The sequence below is a fragment of the Theropithecus gelada genome, chromosome 9 (assembly GCF_003255815.1).
Source record: "Theropithecus gelada isolate Dixy chromosome 9, Tgel_1.0, whole genome shotgun sequence".
In the NCBI taxonomy this organism is placed as follows: domain Eukaryota; kingdom Metazoa; phylum Chordata; class Mammalia; order Primates; family Cercopithecidae; genus Theropithecus; species Theropithecus gelada.
The window spans coordinates 7,479,706-7,498,077 of NC_037677.1; the positions used below are offsets into that span (position 1 = coordinate 7,479,706).

The 18,372-nt window shown below is 40.3% G+C and overlaps 1 protein-coding gene across 1 annotated transcript in view; it reads right to left on the reverse strand.

The window, feature by feature from the left end:
- Nucleotides 1-18,372, reverse strand: part of ITIH5 (inter-alpha-trypsin inhibitor heavy chain family member 5) — a 100,520-nt gene that overhangs the window by 64,498 nt on the left and 17,650 nt on the right. Inside the window, exons 3-5 of the mRNA XM_025397285.1 lie at nt 10,932-11,095; nt 9,715-9,816; nt 6,220-6,470 (exon numbers count right to left, since the gene is read on the reverse strand). Of these exons, the coding sequence (XP_025253070.1) occupies nt 6,220-6,470; nt 9,715-9,816; nt 10,932-11,095 (517 nt within the window). The remainder of the gene's footprint in view (nt 1-6,219; nt 6,471-9,714; nt 9,817-10,931; nt 11,096-18,372) is intronic.

An 18,372-nucleotide genomic window follows, 5' to 3' on the forward strand; every position in this document is an offset into this window, starting at 1 on the left:
CTTTTGTGGTTGAGTTGTAAGGATTCTTTGTATATTCTGGACACTAGACTTCTATCAAATATATGATTTGCAAATATTTTCTCCTATTCTGTAGATTGTCTTTTTAGAATGTATTTTTTTAAGAGCATAACCTGATACTTTATCTCTTTCTTTCATGTCCTTAAGTGCCAAACACTTCTCGGTGACGAACCAGATGGCAGGAGAACATGAAAACAGTTACAAAGGTCTCCCCATTCCTAGAGTTAAGATTTCCTTTTAATGTTAGGTTAGCGCAAGGTCTCGTAAATCCCTCAGTTTTGACAGACATGAGGAATTGAGGTTACCCAGGAACCCCAGGTGACAGCTTGGAAACAGGGTCAAGCAGCCCAGGGGGGAAAAAAAGAGTTTAGAAAACAAAGGGCTAGGAACTAAAGCAGAATATTGCTAGAAAACAGGACATCACAGTCTAGATCCCAAACTTTATTACCCATTGCAATCACAAGGGGATCTTTTTAATAAAAATACTGACACCTAGTTTCCATCCACAGCTATTTGATTTCATTGGCATGGGTGAGACTTGAGCAATGGATTTATAAAAGCTCCCTGTGGATTCTAACGGGCAGCAAAGTTTGGGAACCACTGAGATTGGCAATGGAGTCGTCAAACCACAGGGATGAAGGCTGACGCTAAGCCAGACTTGGAGCCTCTTTTCTCAACGTGGGGTGGGGGTTGGAGCGGGAGGACTGCAGGAGGGGCAAGTCCCACAAGTCCAAGAAGCCAGAGAGGGAATCGAGTACATTTGAGAAGCTCTTTTTTGACACCGAAATGTCCTGAACGATCATGCTTTTCTCCGAAAGAAGATGAGATACCTAATTTAATGAGCTTGGACTGTATTACAAAGACTGCATCGGCCCATTGAGTTTGCCTGTTGGGATTTCTCCATCTAAGGTCTCCATGTGGAAGAGGAGAAGCAGGAGATGGGAAGAAGCTGTTTCAACCAACCACATAATTCTATGTTGGCCTGTATCTGAGAGTGAAAACTTGTCGGTGGAAAGAGGAACAAAATACATTTTAACAGGGATCCAAAGTCAGAGTAATCTGAGGGCCCCATGAAATTGAGAAACAACCTTGTTTAATTTTTTTTTTTTTTTTTTTTTTTTTTTTTTTTTGAGACCAAGTCTGACTCTGTCGCCCAGGCTGGAGTGCAATGGCACAATCTCAGCTCACTGCAGCCTCTGCCTCCCTGGTTCAAGCAATTCTCCTGCCTCAGCCTTCCAAGTACCTGGGATTACAGGCATATGCCACCATGCCTAATTTTTGTATTTTTGGGTTTTTTTGCTTGTTTGTTTGTTTGTTTTTTAGTAGAAATAGGGTTTCACCATGTTGGCCAGGCTGGTCTCGAACTCCTGACCTCAGGTGATCCACCCGCCTTGGCCTTCCAAAATGCTGGGATTACAGGCATGAGCCACTGCACCCGGACCAATCTTGTTTAATTTAAAAGTTGCTTCTGTAGGTCAAGATTTTGACATAGTTAATAGTCCTAAGGTCTGCTGGAAAATCCAAGGGAATAGATCTCAACTTTTACTGAGCATCTGAATTATCTGTGGTGATTTTTTAAATATAGCTGAAGTCTACAGGGATGGAGAGTGGATCAGTGGTTGTCTGGGGCTGGGGTAGGAACAGGATGTGACTGCAAATGGGTACAAGGATTCTTTTGGGGTGGTAGAAGTGTTCTAAAATTGGACCATGATGGTTGTACAACTCTGCCAATGTCCTAAAAATCACTAAATTTTACACTTAACATGAGCAAATGTTATGGTGTGTAAATTAAACTTCCCTAAAACTTTTTAAAAAGCAAGGAATAGAAAGGATAAACCATGAAAAATCATACGACCACCCCTGTCAAGTGGCAGAAAAAATAGTCAGCATTATTCTTAACTTTACAAATAACTAAAAATTTTTAATCACTCATAGATTTTTAAGTGTTTAATATACATTTATAGAATATCACACCCAAGTGTACAGCTCCCTAGCCCCACCCTAATAAATTTAAAATCACTTCTCTAGGCCAGGGTAGGACTTGTCTAGAATAGGTTGCCTGGAATTCTTTCTAAACCCCTCTAGGTTACTAGAGAGTATAGTCAGGATTGAGAGCCATTGAGGTAAAACCACAATGATAATAAAATAAGTAAGGTATCCTTTTTATCACTTGATTTATCTCATTTTATTTTACTCCTAGTCATTGGGGATCTTGTCATAAATGAAAATTTTCTGCCAAAAAAAAGAATCATGGCAAGGGTAGTAATTTAGGTGCCATAAGTGAGACAGTAGGAAATTTACGAGTTTAACAAAGAGAGTAGAGTAACCAGCCTTAAAACAATCACACAGTGGGAATATCTGTCTCGGAATATCAGTCAGAATATACCTTCAGAAATCACACATCCCAGGCATGTTACAGGAAAGCATTCATTTCAAATACTCTGTTCCACTGAGCTCGTAAAGCATGAGAATATTGCAGAGGATAAGAACAGGGGAAGTGGAGAACGGAGAGACAGAAGGGAGAGAGGGTCTTGTATTTCACTGTATACCAAGTTGTAATGCTTAAGATTTTGAACCACGTACCTGTGTTAATTATTTTAATAAACAGAAATTATAATGTTTCATCTTCCAAAATACATCTCACAGAACTGCCTTTTACACTGGGAAAGATCCCATTAATTTACAATTCAACTGATATGGGTTCCATCCTGATACACCAGAAAGTAAACTGAGGCAAAGGTGGATTATATTGCTCTTAGTCTTTCTTTTTATTTTTATACTTACGAAGAGAGTTGGAATTTGAACTCCACCCACAGTAATGTACAGTTTATTTAATGAGGAGGTAGATAGTGCAGTGGTTAAGGGTATAACTTGGAATAAAATAGACCTATGCTTAAGTTCTATTTCTATCCATAATTAAATATGAGACCTTGTCCATATTACTGAACCTCTGTTTCCATAAGTAAGTAAGGTTTCTTAACTTCTTCATAATTCAAATGGGGATTGAAAAATACAAGCTAAGAGGGTTGTTAGAAAAATTGCATGAGATAATACACTCTGTAAGTACTTAGTCTAGTATCTAGCACACGGTAGTAATCCTTATCTAGAATCGCATCTTTAAAGATGAAAATGGGTCCATGGTGAGAGATTTACTTAGACAAATTCCAGAAGTTAGGTTTCTTAACACAGCCAGATCTGTCAGTGGAATGTACTGGCTTGGACCTCATTCGCACAATCATAGTTCTGGTACAAGCCCAGTTCCAGTTTGATCTCTAGCCTGGATTTCTTCTGGAAACATGCAGCGATGTCCAGACAAAATCACAACATCCTGTGCTTCAAGCTGCTAAGGCTGCCATTTTGCAGGAATAATAACCGCTGAGCTCTGAAAGACGGGAGTGGGGAGCAGCAAAAAGGGAATCCGTCCACTGCACCTGGCTCTGGGACATGTTTGTAAAAGCTTCATGTTCTGGACGGCAAAGTATCTGCTTTGGTACAAGGAGCTAGGAAAACAATTTCCTTAAAAACAAACAGATCCCAAGAGATCAACTGTTTGGAAAAATTCCTCTGAGATACTAACAGGCCCTAAATATAAACAGTAAGCAACTTTTTCAGCTAACAGTCATAATTCATACTGCCTCCAAACAAAACACATACACACCCCACAACACGTACGCATCTCTGAAGAGTCATTATGATTCTGAAAATCGGGCAAAACACATTTCATTACTGCAACAGGACTCCCCTCTGAACCTTCTACTGACACAGCTACTGAATGTGTTCTCATTTCAGACACACTTAACAGAGACTCTACTCTCCTTAGGAGATCCTGACAACTCTGCCCCCTGAGAAAATACTTCTTTCCCACAGTTGCACATGAGAACATTTTCTTCCGAGGTATTGTTAGAGAGAAATGAAATTTTAAAACATTCTTAGTCATTTGTGTCTGCTTTTCTTTTTATTTATTTATTTATTTTCTCATAGAGACGACGTCTTACTATGTAGCCCAGGCTGGTCTCGAACTCCTGAGCTCCAGGGATCTTCCCACCTTGGCCTCCCAAAGTTCTGGAATTACAGGTGTTAGCCACTATCCCTGGCCTGCTTTTCTTCTGCAGTTTGAAGACACTCAATTAGCTACCTACCTAACATTGTGTTAAGTGCTAAGGAGATGCAGGTTAATCAGACACAGTGCTTTCAAAGGCCCTGATGATCTTATTACAGAGATAAGTTTTGCACAGAAAAAAAAGTCAATATAAGGTGATAACTAGTAATAATAATTTTTAAGCTCTCATTCTGCGGCCAGCCCTTTACATACATGAGCACTTCACAATGACCCATGAACTAGTTATTACCCCCGTTTCCCAGATGTGCAAGCTAAGTCTTACAGCCTTGCATTTTTTACAAGGTTACAATTAACAACTGAACTAAAATCCATTAACCATACAACTACCACCTGCATGACCTAAGAATGGTATATTGGATCTCACGCCATTTCTAAATGCCAGGTACCTTGACAATATTTTCGCTTTTTCTAGATACCAGCTAGATCTGGATTAAGAATGTCAAGCTAATTGTTTGGAGTCAACACATAACAAAGGACTTGAGTCCAACACATAACAAAGGACCTGGGTCTCTCGCAGAGCCAGGAAACCCTCAGTCTGTGAGAGTGAACCGCCTCTCACCAAGTCATTAACTCAACTGCATGCTGGGGGAGGAAGCGTATTTTCCACACTGTTTGCCCTTCCACAGACCAGCTCTAGGCCTTGGCTATTTTTGTATTCTGTTAAATACCAACATTCTCTGATTCCACTTGTCGAGGCATCTCTCTTCTCCCGCCGATCTCATCCCTAAATATCCTGGTCCAAGAAGGCTTCCTGGGTCACTGTGATTGTGCAGCCACAGGCACTGAATACAGATTCCGACATTCTCTGCTCGTCATTTACCATTTCTCCACCCTCAATATCACGATTCTCTGACATCTTGAAATTCTAACCCTGGTGCAACTTTTGAACATTCTCCTGTCTCATCCAATTCAACACTGACCAGGCTTACTGGTATATTAAGTATACAGCCCAACACAAGGAAATATTTAACATATACTATTAGTTGAAATTCATATAGTAACTAAAGTCGCTCTTTTAGACTTTGTGAAAACCAGAAAGTCCCCTCCCAAAAAAAGGGAAAAAAAATACGGTGATTAAAACTAGATTACACTGTAATTTTTCATTTCAATAAATGAAGAGCTATTTTAAAAATCAGAATTTGAGAAAATTTAAAAATCAGAATGATTCTGCTAATGAATCAGGTTGCCTGTATCTTACATCTATACTAAGCATTTTTCATTATTTAAATTTAGAAAGAATATAACATATTATTGAACGTTAAAAAACAGATTTTTCTCATACCCCTGATACAAAATGATTATTTTCTATAACTTTCTAGTATTTTATCAGCTTCATATTTAACATTATAGTACATATACAGTTTGCCTTTTCTTCTCTGCCACACGCTGAATTGTCTTATAATAGTAATTTACTAATCTCTTCCATAGAATTGAATCTTTAGGCTGATGGAATGTTTTTGCTACCACAAACATTATCAAACGAGCTTGTGTATATGACATTCCCAATATGTTAGATGTTTTACCTAGGATGGATTTCCAGAAGTGGTATTACTGCATCAATAACTCATACATTTTTAATAGAGCATGGCTTTAATAAAAAATATGGGCCGGGTGCAGTGGCTCACACCTGTAATCTCAGCACGTTGGGAGGCCCAGACGGGTGGATCACGAGGTCAGGGGTTCGAGACCAGCCTGACCAACATGTTGAAACCCCGTCTCAACTAAAAATACAAAATTAGCCAGGCGTGGTTGCGCATGCCTGTAATCCCAGCTACTCAGGAGGCTGAGGCAGCAGAATCGCTTGAACCCGGGAGGCAGAGGTTGCAACGAGTCGAGATCTCGCCACTGCATTCCAGCCTGAGCGACAGAGAGACTTCGTCTCAAAAAAAAAAAAAAAAAAGAAAAAAAAAAAAAAAGTACCAGGTGCTGTCTTAGCTTCATTGCTATCATTCCAATTTCTACAAAAATGTAAAGGCTTCGCTGAAAGGAAGGGGTGCCATCTCTCGTAGATTTCTCTGAAGCCAAGTACCAGCTGGGCGTTTTCACCACTGATCTGCGTGAACCCAGCACGCAGGACTCACCTTCCCCGCGCCCGCTGCCCCTCTGCCTGCTGTTGTGAAGCGGCAGCACCTCCAGGGATGCGATGCCCGCGCTCTCCAGGATATTCACGTCCACGCTCAGCCTCCCGGACAGCTGCTGGGGCCGCACGCTGATGCTGTGCTCGTACTTGCCCAGGCGCCTCTGCAGAAGCTCCTCGTAACTCAGGAAGAACGCGGCTTTGTCCTTGCTGGGAATCACTGCAGAAGCTCTGAATATTTCAGTCCCCTTCTCTCTGTCAGGAAAAAGGAAAAGGACCCCAGGGAGGTTCAGAAGAGGATAGAGCCGGGTTCCCTCAGTCCCCACAGGGCACCAGTCATACCCTCCCAACCAGCCTGCCAGGGAGACCCGTGGGTGTGAGTGTGGGTCCTGAGAAAGGAAAAATAAAAATTAATATTAGAAGAAGTGAAACCCCGTGCTAGAGGTAGGTCACCAAGGTTCAAAGAATACCGACCAGGAGAGGATTCTAAGAATACTGTCCTACCTCTCACTGAGACAGACCCAAGGGAGCAATGGGAAAAGACGTGGAGTGGGTGAACTGCTTGAAGAGAGAGCTTTGGAGTGAAGCTGTAAATTGTGCTCTCCCTTTACAAGGATGGCCAATGAATCTTGGCATTTTACATAACTTTAAAATAGCTGACATACTAGGTTTTCACATCTTGGTAAAGTTTGGTGGATATGTTTAGCAGGAAAGGTAGGGAATAAAGGACTCCAAAGGTGATAAAAACACACTCCAGATGCTTTCAGTACTTGGAGTGAGGGTTCTCTTATTCCAAATGGTAGACTCATCACCAGAGGAATAAGTGGGAGTGGCAACCGTTAGTAGGTAAGACATTTCAAGGAGTTTCCAGAAGGCTTGGGATATTCAGTAGAGCAAGAATTTTATAGCTCAGAACATGCAGCGAAGGGGTGCAGCAAAGAGAACCCAGCTCTGTGGTAGAATCTGAGAGAGAGCGAAGGCTCTGAATTCAGGACACCACAAGATGGAAGGGAGAAGAGGGACCCAGCATAGAGAGGGTAATTCCAAGTCCAATGTGAATGAATGACTAAGCTGATAGGCTTTCTATACTCCTCCTTCCCAGAACTGGAAAGAGACACAAGTATTGAAATGGAAAAGTTCGAGCACTGAGCAGAATGAATGAAAAGAGCCTGACACTGAAACCCACCGTAGTAAAACTTCAGAACATCACATAGAGAAAACGTGAAAGGGACGTTACCTGATCCCATTAGATGTATCATCAATAATACTGGATGTTATAAGACATTGGAACAATGCCTCAAAGTTCTAAAGGAAAAGTATTTTGACCTTAAAGTCATACACAGCCAAAATATTAATCAAGGTCTCAGAAAATTTACTTCTCATGCACCCATTCTGAGAAAGTTACTTCAGAATATAACTTCTGCAAAGTAAAGGTGAGAGTCAAAAAAGAAGAAAATGTGGAATACATGAAATAAAAAAACCAACCCAGAAGAAAATGAAAAGAGATACCAGGGTAAAAGTTCTGCATCAAGGCTGAAAAGCAATGAAAGTATTTCATGGATATAAAGACATCCGTGTTTCAACAGCTCTGAAAATCAGAATGTCTCCCAATCAGTGATGTCTTTCAACTGCTGTTGGCCAGATATCAAGGGTGATAAGGATGTCACTGCTTGCAGAAACTTGGTCATAGCTGTTCATTTTGTTATGATTTGAAATGAGTTATGTGTGTTGCTACATGTTATATCATTTTATATCATAAGAAAAAACAAAAGCAATTAGAAACTCCAGGAAAAACAGAAACATATGTCATGATTCAACTAAACTAATCTGTAGCGTGACTCTGAACAATTGTGATAAAGACCACTTGGGATAAATCTACAGTCTAACAGAGTGAGGTCTGAATAACTTGCCACAGCAAGGGAGACCACATACCAGAGGCACCATGAGGTGACTCATCAAAGAAGAGACAGGACTATTACAGAATTACGGGAAGGATGGAGTATAGGTTAAATTTAAATAGAGCAGGGTTTGGACAGTCTCAAAGCAAAGGCTGTGTGTAAAACCATCATTTCAGCCTGGACTGACAAGCAGACTAAAGATTCACCGTGTCCTTAGAAACTATGACGTTAAGATAAACGTGGAATTTTGTGCCTGAAAATCCCTTATCTGAAGCTCTGGACCTTGGTTGCTTTTCTGTATCAAAGCGAACCCATGGCTCATGTCTTCCAGACAAGAGTGAGGCATTCCCTTGTCACTAATAAAATTTTCAACAGCAAAGTTTCTGGCAGTCTATAATTTTAGAGAACTAAATTTCTCAAAATGGTGTCTTTTTATTCATGAGGAAAACCAGGTTACCAGGTTCACACCATTTTATCTAGATACAAAGATCATTTTTCTGCCAAGGGGATGAAGGCCTACACATTGGGCTGGTGGAGAGGAAAAAATAATCTTAGTGTACTAGGTGGGTCTGCATGTTATTTCTATAGTCATTAAAAAGCAATTGCTATGTATTGGTTTCAATGTTTAGATTCAATTTATAGACAAAAGAAAGAATAAAAGTATTACAAGTCAGAATCAAGATGCTAATAACTCAAACAATGATTAGGTAACATTATGAAATGAGAAAGGAGAGAGACAGTGGAGGTTAAGAGAGGGAATATCATCATTTAAGATAGTAGGGATAGTCCAAGATAGTCTAAACACTGTTGGATTGATGGAAGAAGAAATAAAATAATAATATAAAAATCTGAATGCAGAGTAAAAGTAGGAATATTGTTAATTTGCCAAATACCATTTATTTATAGCAAAGAGTCAACAGATAATGTCTTACTTTTATCAAAAAAAAATGTTTGAAGTATGACTATCATAATATTTAGAGTTTGGGAGGTAACTACACACACACAAAATAACTATGTACAGGCCAGGCATAGTGGCTCACACCTGTAATCCCAGTACTTTGAGAGGCTAACGTGGGAGAACTGCTTGAGCCCAGAAGTTCAAGATCAGCCTGGGCAATATAGCAAGACCCCATCTCTACAAAATAAATAAATAAATAAATAAATAAAAATTACCTGCATGTGGTGGTGCACACCTGTAATCCCAGCCACTTGGGAGGCTGAGGTGGGAGAATCACTTGAGCCCAGGAGGTTGAGATTGCAGTGAGCCATGATTGCACTACTGCACTCCAGCCTGGGCAACAGAGTGAGAACTCATTCAAAAAAAAAAAAAAAAGGAAAACTTACAAACTACATATAGAAATATTAGAAAGGGATATGTGTAGGAAGTGAGAATGAGGGATAGGTAAGGTAAAATTCTCCTTTTTATTACAAACACTTATCGACTATGTTATTCACCAGATATATTTATTATTTTGATAAAAAATAAAAAGAAAGAAAAATACTTGGAGGAAAGTAAGACAACAAGAGGAGTAGGCAAAGGCATAGAAAACCTGACACTTTGCTAAAATGGGTTTTTAATTCCTTGATTAACCAATACTTACCCATTTTCTTCTGTGGTTTTATTCCTTTTCTCTTTTACCCTATCACCACTCTTCTTTGCTCTCTCTGTAATTTCGCCCTGATACACCTTGTCTCCAATAAGCCTGAAACACAAGAGACAGCTGTGCTACCAGCTTGCAGTTCCAAGACAAATTCAGACATGGATCTTATAACCATGACAACCCCAGGAAATATTTTTATTTGCCTCTTGGATGTGTAGAAAGAACGCATTCCAGACTAGGGCACTACCTTTGAATCATTCATTTTATTCTAGGGCAATTTTCAACAGGTCCAAATAGCAAGACCCAACCCATGGTGCCTCTGTGATTCTCTAGGAGAAAAATCACAAGATCTGCTCACACTTCCATGAAGACTCACCAACTATCATCTGACCTGGGCCAAAAATTAAACCCAACACCTACTCCGTTTTACATATCTTTACTTCTTGGCTCAGAGAAGGAGGAAAGATATCCAATCTAGCATATCAAAGGTTCTATGCTGCCTCGTCTTTCAGCCCTCAATTTCACCATGGAGGAGGAAGAGCCTCCTGAAAGCTCTTCCCAGATCTCCCTAACTGAGGAAGGCCCTCTCAGTCTGACCTGCCATCTTTATCATATTTGCAACTGTCTGAAATTCATCTCATTTATTCTTTGTTCATTTTTCTATTGACTGTTTCTCCCCACTGGAATTTGTGCAGCAAAGTGACGCTGTCTTTCTCAGAGAAGTGCACCAGTTTCCATGAAAAGTACCTGGCCCATCATGGTCATTCATTTGTTGGAGGGGAGGAAGGAAAGAAAGAAAGAGGAAAAGAAAGAGGAAAGAAAGAAAGAAAAAAAATTGAATAAAAAAGAGAAAATAGAAGGAAGGGAGAGAGAGAAGGAGGGAGGGATAGAAGAAGGAAGGAAGGAAGGAAAGAAGGAAGGAAGGAAGGAAGGAAGGAAGGAAGGAAGGAAGGAAGGAAGGAAGGAAGGGAGGGAGGGAGGGAGGGAGGGAGGGAGGGAGGGAGGGAGGGAGGGAGGGAAAAAGAGAAGAAGAAAAGGAATGAATGAATAAATGAACCAACCAATGAATTTGAACAAAAGAATTGACCTTCTGATCCATATACCACCTACTGGAATATAAATCCTCCCAGCTACAAGGCTGTGGACCTCACATCATCTCAGGCTCAACCTGACCACCCAACACAGAAATCTTCGACCCTGACCAGCATGTCACCTACATAGTGAAGTTGGTGATGAAAGCTGCAGCTGGAATCTGCATCTGGAACTCAATGTCCTGGTCCTCAGAAGCTCTGTTCAGCATTCTGCAGGAAACGGTAGTGAAGGCATAACGGGAAATGATGGTAGACTTCACCGAGAATTCTGTCATCAAAGGTTTGGTTTTCTGTAGGAATGAAAACACACAGTATTATCGGTGATGCATGAAAGCATTTTGGTGGTAGGGGAACGTCTTTTTTTCTACAAGGGAAGTAATCTTCAGTTTGGGAGCCTTTGGCATGTGATTCCTATCTCCTTTCTTCATCTTGTCCTGATTTCCCCATTTTTAACTCCCTTCATTTGTAAAACAACCTTGATTGTTTTGCATAAACAATTAGTAACACATAAACAAATCTTTTAACCTAACTTTAACAAGTGAACACAGTGAAGATGTCCAATTTTGCAGAAAATACACACTCCTTAAATAGTTCAATCAATTATTGGAATTTTAAAAGTAAAGTACGTGCTGTATATAATACTCTTCTGTTTTCACATTTACAGGACTACTGAAATGTTCCAAAAACCGGAACATGACTAACAAAAATCTCATATTTTAAAATTACTTTCAATGTCCACCTAGAGAAACAATACACCAGAGCTTCCCTATCTGTATTACAGGCACATTACTGTGAAATAGGAATCAATACTGAACTCAGAAGAGTATCTGGAGAATTTAGAACCCAGAAAAAGAAACGCCTAAGTCTGTGCTAACTAAATTTATCCCAAAAGCCTCTGATGAGAGCAGTAACTAGAAGGTGCAAATGAAAAGCCTGTTAAAACTCTTCAGGGTTTTTTCTAGTCCTCACAACAGAGCTACATCTGGTGATAGCTGGTAGCAGAGGCCTGAAGAAGGAAGACAACATTTGTAAGGAAAGCCACAAGCCACTACTAACAGAGTGATTATCTAACTCCAGGAACTGGCCAAGCAATTGATAAGCATGTTATGGGCTGTGTCCTCCTAGAATGCACATGTTGAAGCCCTAACCCACTATGGGAGGTGGTGGGGTTGGGGGGAAGGCAGTATTTGGAGATGAGTGCCTTTGGGGGAAATTAGATTTAGATGAGGTAATGAAGGTGGGGTCTCTATGATGGGATTAATGCCCTTAAGAGAGGAGACATAAGAGAGCTCTCTCTGTCTCTCTCTCTCCATGTGCATACACCAAGAAAGACCATGTGGGCACACATTAAGAAGGCAGCCGTCTACAAGCCAGGACAAGAGCCCTCATCAAAAACCAAACCCTACAGAACCTGGGTCTTGGACTTCCAGCCTCTAGAACTGTGAGAAAATAAATGTATGTTGTTTAAGCCACATGGTCTATAGAATTTTGTTATGGAAGCCCGAGCAAGCTAAAACAAGACAATACCCCATGACGGTGTTGGAAGACATATGCAGTAGGTGTTTTATTCCCATTTCATAGATGGAGGGAAGTCAAGCTTCATGAGGGCACATATTGGTCCATGCCAGCAAGTAATGGATGTGGAATTTGAACCCAATCCCACTTACTTCAAAGTCTGCAGTGGCCACTCTTATGCGAGACTGTCTGGCTGCCCTCTGCAGACACGTCCTACTCATCATTGTGTGCTCAACCCCTATCCTGGTCCTGGGCACACAATGGCTCTCAGAACATGTTGAATGCAACTGGCTTACTCTGATAAGATTCTACTCTCTCCTTCAGGAACTGTGACCTAACTGGGCAAAGTTTTTTTCAACCCTCATGTGCTTTATTAATTTATTTACAGTCCTAGGCCTGTTTGCAAAACAGATATAAGGTTGTGACCTATTGCTATCAAAGACATATTCCTGCTGTGACATACAAAAGTCATCATAAACCCTGCTTCAAAAAGGTTACTACAGAGGGTTATTCTATTTAAACAAATACGTACTCAAAATGTTTGTGTCAAATCATGATCTGCATGCAAACCACCAAAACCTTGAGAGATATTTTCTATGATGTATTAGAGAAGTGGCTATAAATATCAAACACACTGACTGGGTGCAGTTGCTCACACCTGTAGTCCCAGCACTTTGGGAGGCCAAGCACTTTGATGTGCCAAGGTGGACAGATCACCTGAGTTCAGGAGTTCAAGACCAGTCTGGCCAATATGGTGAAACCACATCTTTACTAAAAATACAAAAATTAGCTGCATGTGGTGGTGCATGACTGTAGTCCCAGCTACACAGGTGGCTGAGGCAGGAGAATTGCTTGAAGCAGGGAGGCAAAGGTTGCAGTGAGCCAAGATTGTGCCACTGCACTACAGCCTGGGTGACAGAGCAAGACCCTGTCACAGGAAAAATATATATATATATGTACATATATGTGTGTGTATATATACATATTATATATACATAATATATATACACACACACATTATATATATATATATATATATATATATATATCTCAAGCACACCTGAGGATGGACTCGAACACCCACAAGACAGGGAGCTGCAAGGGTCGGAGCCAAGCACATGAGCAAGGGGAGAGAATGGGCAAGCACTCCATGCAAAGGTGTCAGGGCCGTTCATCTTCGTGGCAGATTGTGCAAGAACTTCCAGTCTTGGTAACTCAAAAAAGCCAAAGACAAATGGAACAGCTTAAGGAAAATGTTAGGGGGATGTGCATCTTTCTTAAAGAGATACAGGGGATAAACATTTACAGTTCATTTAAGTAATGATTAAGTTTAAAAAAAATCTGAGCATAGTTGAAAGATGTTTGCCTAAAAGAGGAAAAGAAACCTTCCAGTTTAGAAGGTTTTATTTCAAAGTAGCGCTTCTCGAAAGTGTGGTCCTCGGACCAGCAGCATCACCATCAGGTGGAAACTTGCTAGAGAGTCTCAGACTCCATCCAAATCCACAGAATCTGAAACTCAGAGGGTGGGCCCGGCAAGCTGTGGCTTAACAAGCCCTTCAGGTCATTCTAATGCCTGATCAAGTTTGAGAATGACTCTTTTAAGTAATTGAACTTTAAAATATATATTTCTTCATCTGCAAGTGAAGAGGGCTTGAATAAATCACCAAAATTACATCCACATCTGTGATCCACAGATTTAAGGCAAAGCTAAAACTGAGGAATAAAACCTTCGGGTTTAGGAAATCATGTCTGAATTGAGAAGGTGGACTATACGGTATCATTTTATGGAAATCTAGTCTCTTCAGGACAAAATCTGTCTCTCTCCTCCAAAGCGATTAGGATTAGAAAAGAGACTCCAGCATGTAGCTTTACCAAATGTTTCTGTTAAATGATCTCATTAAAAACATTTCTTACATTTCAGTAAAGGCAATGAGGATTAGACTGGGGATGGTAATGATAATGATCTTAACAACATGACAACCTGTAGGGGTATTTTTTAAAGTTAAAATTTGTATCTCATTATCTTTCAAAAAAAAGAACCCCAAGGTTAATAAGACCATGAATTGAGATGAAGTGTTTACTTTGATCTGTGTTATTCCTGGAAAGAGTTTTTCTTTCTAAATTATCCATGATTAAATATATTCTTTTATCTCCAGATCTGAGCTGGTGTATAAGAAATGCCCCATGGCTGTGATCTTGTGATTTTGCAAAGCATCTAAAATACCATTGCACACAGCTCTGATTTCTATAGATGCATTGGAAAGTAAATAGGAATCAATGCATTATAAAAAAAAAATCCTATGAACTCGGTATATTCTAGCTTTATCATTCTCTGCTTTATTTAAAATTTAAACTAGTGTTTTAAAAATTATCTAGTAACATATGCACATGGTAAAAACTTCTAATTATGCTGAATATAAAATGAAAATAGCAGTCTCCCTCCCACCCCAGATTCACAGTTCCATTTCTCAGAGACAATGTTTGACAACTTTTGTATATCCTTCTATAAATATATACTGTACTAATTTGCTTAATCTCACCTAGTGATATAGTTAGTTCATCTTTCCTTTTCTGTGTTTTAGCTATCTCATGCTGCTTAACAAGTCACTCTAAAACTCAGTGGTTTAAAACAGCAGCAATCCTTGTGTTTTCTCTCAGGGTTTCTGTGGGTCACGAATTCCAGAAGGGCTTGGCTGGGAGGTCTGGCTTCTCTACAAAGGGTGGTTGAAGCTGGAATTGTGAGTTGCTGAGGCAGCCAAGGCTGGCATCTCTCCATCTCATGCTGTCCCTCAATCTCCTCTATATAGTCCTTCCAAATGGGCGAGTGTAGATGAACTCACAGCATGGGCCACTGCACATGAGTCAGGCTGGTCACCTGGTAGCCACAGGCTCTACTGGTCACCTGGTAGCTTTCTCAACAGCAAGGTGGAAGCTAGATGCCCTGTCACACACTGACCTCAAAAATCACAATGCATTACTTCTATCATACTCTACTGGTCAAAGCAGGCACAAAGGCACACTCAGTTTCAAAGGCGGAGGGCACAGGCCCCCATCTCCACGGGAGGAATGGCACATCCAAGTTGCCATCTTTGGAAAATGCAATCTGCCACTGAACAAAAAATATCTACCTCCTTCCTTTTTAAAAATAGCTGCATAGTATTACATTTTGTGGATGCATTAAATTTTAGTTAACCAGTTCCCCCATCATCCATCATCCATTTGTAATCATTTTTCATCATTTTTGGAAAGTCCTTTCAGATGTCCCTGCTCTCTCATTCATCTGTAGCAGGAGTAGGCAAGCTATGTCAGGCAGGCCACACTGTTTTGTAAATAAAGTTTTATTGAAACACAGCCACATCCATTCATTTACATACTGTCTATGGCTGCTTTTCTGCTACAATCGCAGGAAAAACATGGAGAATAACTCAGCTGAGCCCAGCTGCTCCTGCCAAGGAGCCCAGCTCATGAAGGAAGCTGCACTGCCCACTCCAGAGCAGCCATCTGCCACCTGAACAGCCCAGAGCAACCTCCAGCAACATCACAGGCCAGAAGATTCACCAAGCTGAGCCCTATCCAAATTCTTCCCCACCAAATGATGTGATAAAATGGTTGTTGCTCTAAGCCACTGAACTTTGCGGAAAATTTTTGTGCAGCAATAGAAAACTGGAACACCTGTCTAGTCTCTGAAGACATTTGAGTTTGCAACCCCACTTCAGTGTGATTTGCTGGTGAGTGATATTTAGTTATTTTATTAGTTATTTCCAACTCTATGTCATTTCTGATCTTTACACACTTTGTTATGTTTTGTAAACTAGACTTTCAGCATATTAAAAATATCCTTGAAAATTTTTTGGAAAAGTTAAATTATGAAGATAAACTGTAAAGAAAAAGAGCTTCTGAAATCTAAACTCTTCACTTTTCCAGTCTAGGCCAAAGTCATTTACTGTGTGACTTTGCCAGATCACACAGGTAAAAGGTAGTCAATCCCCAGTAGCCATTCAAAGCCCCGATTCCCAGTCCTCCCTCTTTGAAAAAAGAACACAGAGACCACTTGGCTAATGACAAGGCTTTTCACAGTGATAATTGTTTGATAACCCATAAAATATAGAACTCCAAAGGTATACTAAATATAATTCAGTCTTTGGTGCTAATTCAAAAGTTACTTGTGAGCCTCAGTTACCATCCATTAAATTGTACACATTGAAGATAGAGGACATTAAACTGAATGTATTCTCTGAACTGTAGTCATATTCTGACACTTCAAAAATTCTTCTGGTCAACTTATCATGTAATTCTTTTTTTTTTTTTTTTTTTTTTTGAGACAGAGTCTGGCTCTGTCGCCCAGGCTGGAGTGCAGTGGCGCGATCTCGGCTCCCTGCAAGCTCCGCCTCCCGGGTTTATGCCATTCTCCTGCCTCAGCCTCCCAAGAAGCTGGGACTACGGGCACCCGCCACCACGCCTGGCTAGTTTTTTTTTGTATTTTTAGTAGAGACGGGGTTTCACCGTGTTTGCCAGGATGGTCTCAATCTCTTGACCTCGTGATCCGCCCGTCTCGGCCTCCCAAAGTGCTGGGATTACAAGCGTGAGCCACCGCGCCTGGCCTATCATGTAATTCTTTTACATAAAAGTAGAATACTAGTCGGGGGAGAGTATTAAGTTCACATCTTAAATAAGCAGAAGTTTACAGCTCTAGCTGCACAGTGTTCCAAGTAAAATTTAGCTCCTTTTGCTAATAGTTCTTGCTCAGTAGCGTTTTTAAAATAGATCAAAATCTTCTTCACTGGGTATGCTTGAGACTATTTTTAATGTCGTGGTGATTTGTTCTTATTTATGAGATAAGAAATAATTTCATTAAATTTAAAATGTGAAAATTAGAAGACACCTGACAATATTAAGTTTATTACGGTATCTTCTTATACCTTAAATTAAGTGTATAGATTTAGTAGAATTTTCCACAATATTACATCAAGAATATGAAACTTAGTTTATGGGCCCAAGAGACAGGCTGAAAAAAGGTTCAAGAAACTATTTTCGTTTTTGTGCTTCTGCCCAGCTACAATTCTCCCAGGAGCCCCTGCTGTTACTGACATACCACAGCCTGGCCCTTCTGTTACAGTTCCCTTGGTGCAGAATCTACTAGATTCAATTAGGCACAAGTCTATCCCCCTCCCAGTTACCGACCCTTACCCCTGCCCTGGTAGATTATGGGATTATAAACACAGAGAACAGAAGCCATGATTACTACTTTTTCCTGTTGCCCTTCCCCTTCCCCTTCCCCTTCCCCTTCCCCTTCCCTTCTCCTTCCACCTTCTTCTCCTCCTTCTCTTTCTTCTTTCTTCTTCTTCCATCTTTCTTCTTTATTCTTCCTCCTTCTCCTTCTTCTTCTTCTTTCTTCTTCCTTCCTTCTTCTTCTTTCCCTTCCCCTCCTCCTCCTCCTCCTTCTTCTTTGCATTAGAAGGAGTTTCTATTTAGATCATGAGATATAATAGTGCTTAACACGGTGTTCTCTTTTTACCTACAGCTCTCAAGATAGAGGAAAACTATATATGAAATTTAATCTTTTATGTCTAAAGAGATAGGGGATATAGGAATGGGTGAATGGATAGATGGATGGATGGATGGATGGAGAGAGAGATAGATACCTTGACTATAAGACCTTCCAGTGTTGAGAAGAAAGATAAATCAGTGAAGTCTGCAAAAGTAAGAAAAGGTTTTAAAACAGACGTAGTATTTACATGTGGTGAAAGAACAGAAAGAACATTCTAAGAACACGGAAGACATGGAAATGGAAATGAATCACAGCACATTCCCAAATCAATGACTAGAAAGGAGAGCATGCTGTGAGAAGAATATTGGACAGGCAGGTAACACAGGACATGGACAACACTAAAAAACAAGCAAGGCCTTTGCATGGCAGAGGCTCATGAAAATGTGTCATGAAAGGAAGGATATAAAACAGTGGCCTCACTTTTTCCCAGTACATGGTTCTTAAAAATCCAACAGGCTTTCCATATTTCTATTTCAGTCATAACTTTGTTTTGGGATGTCCGCT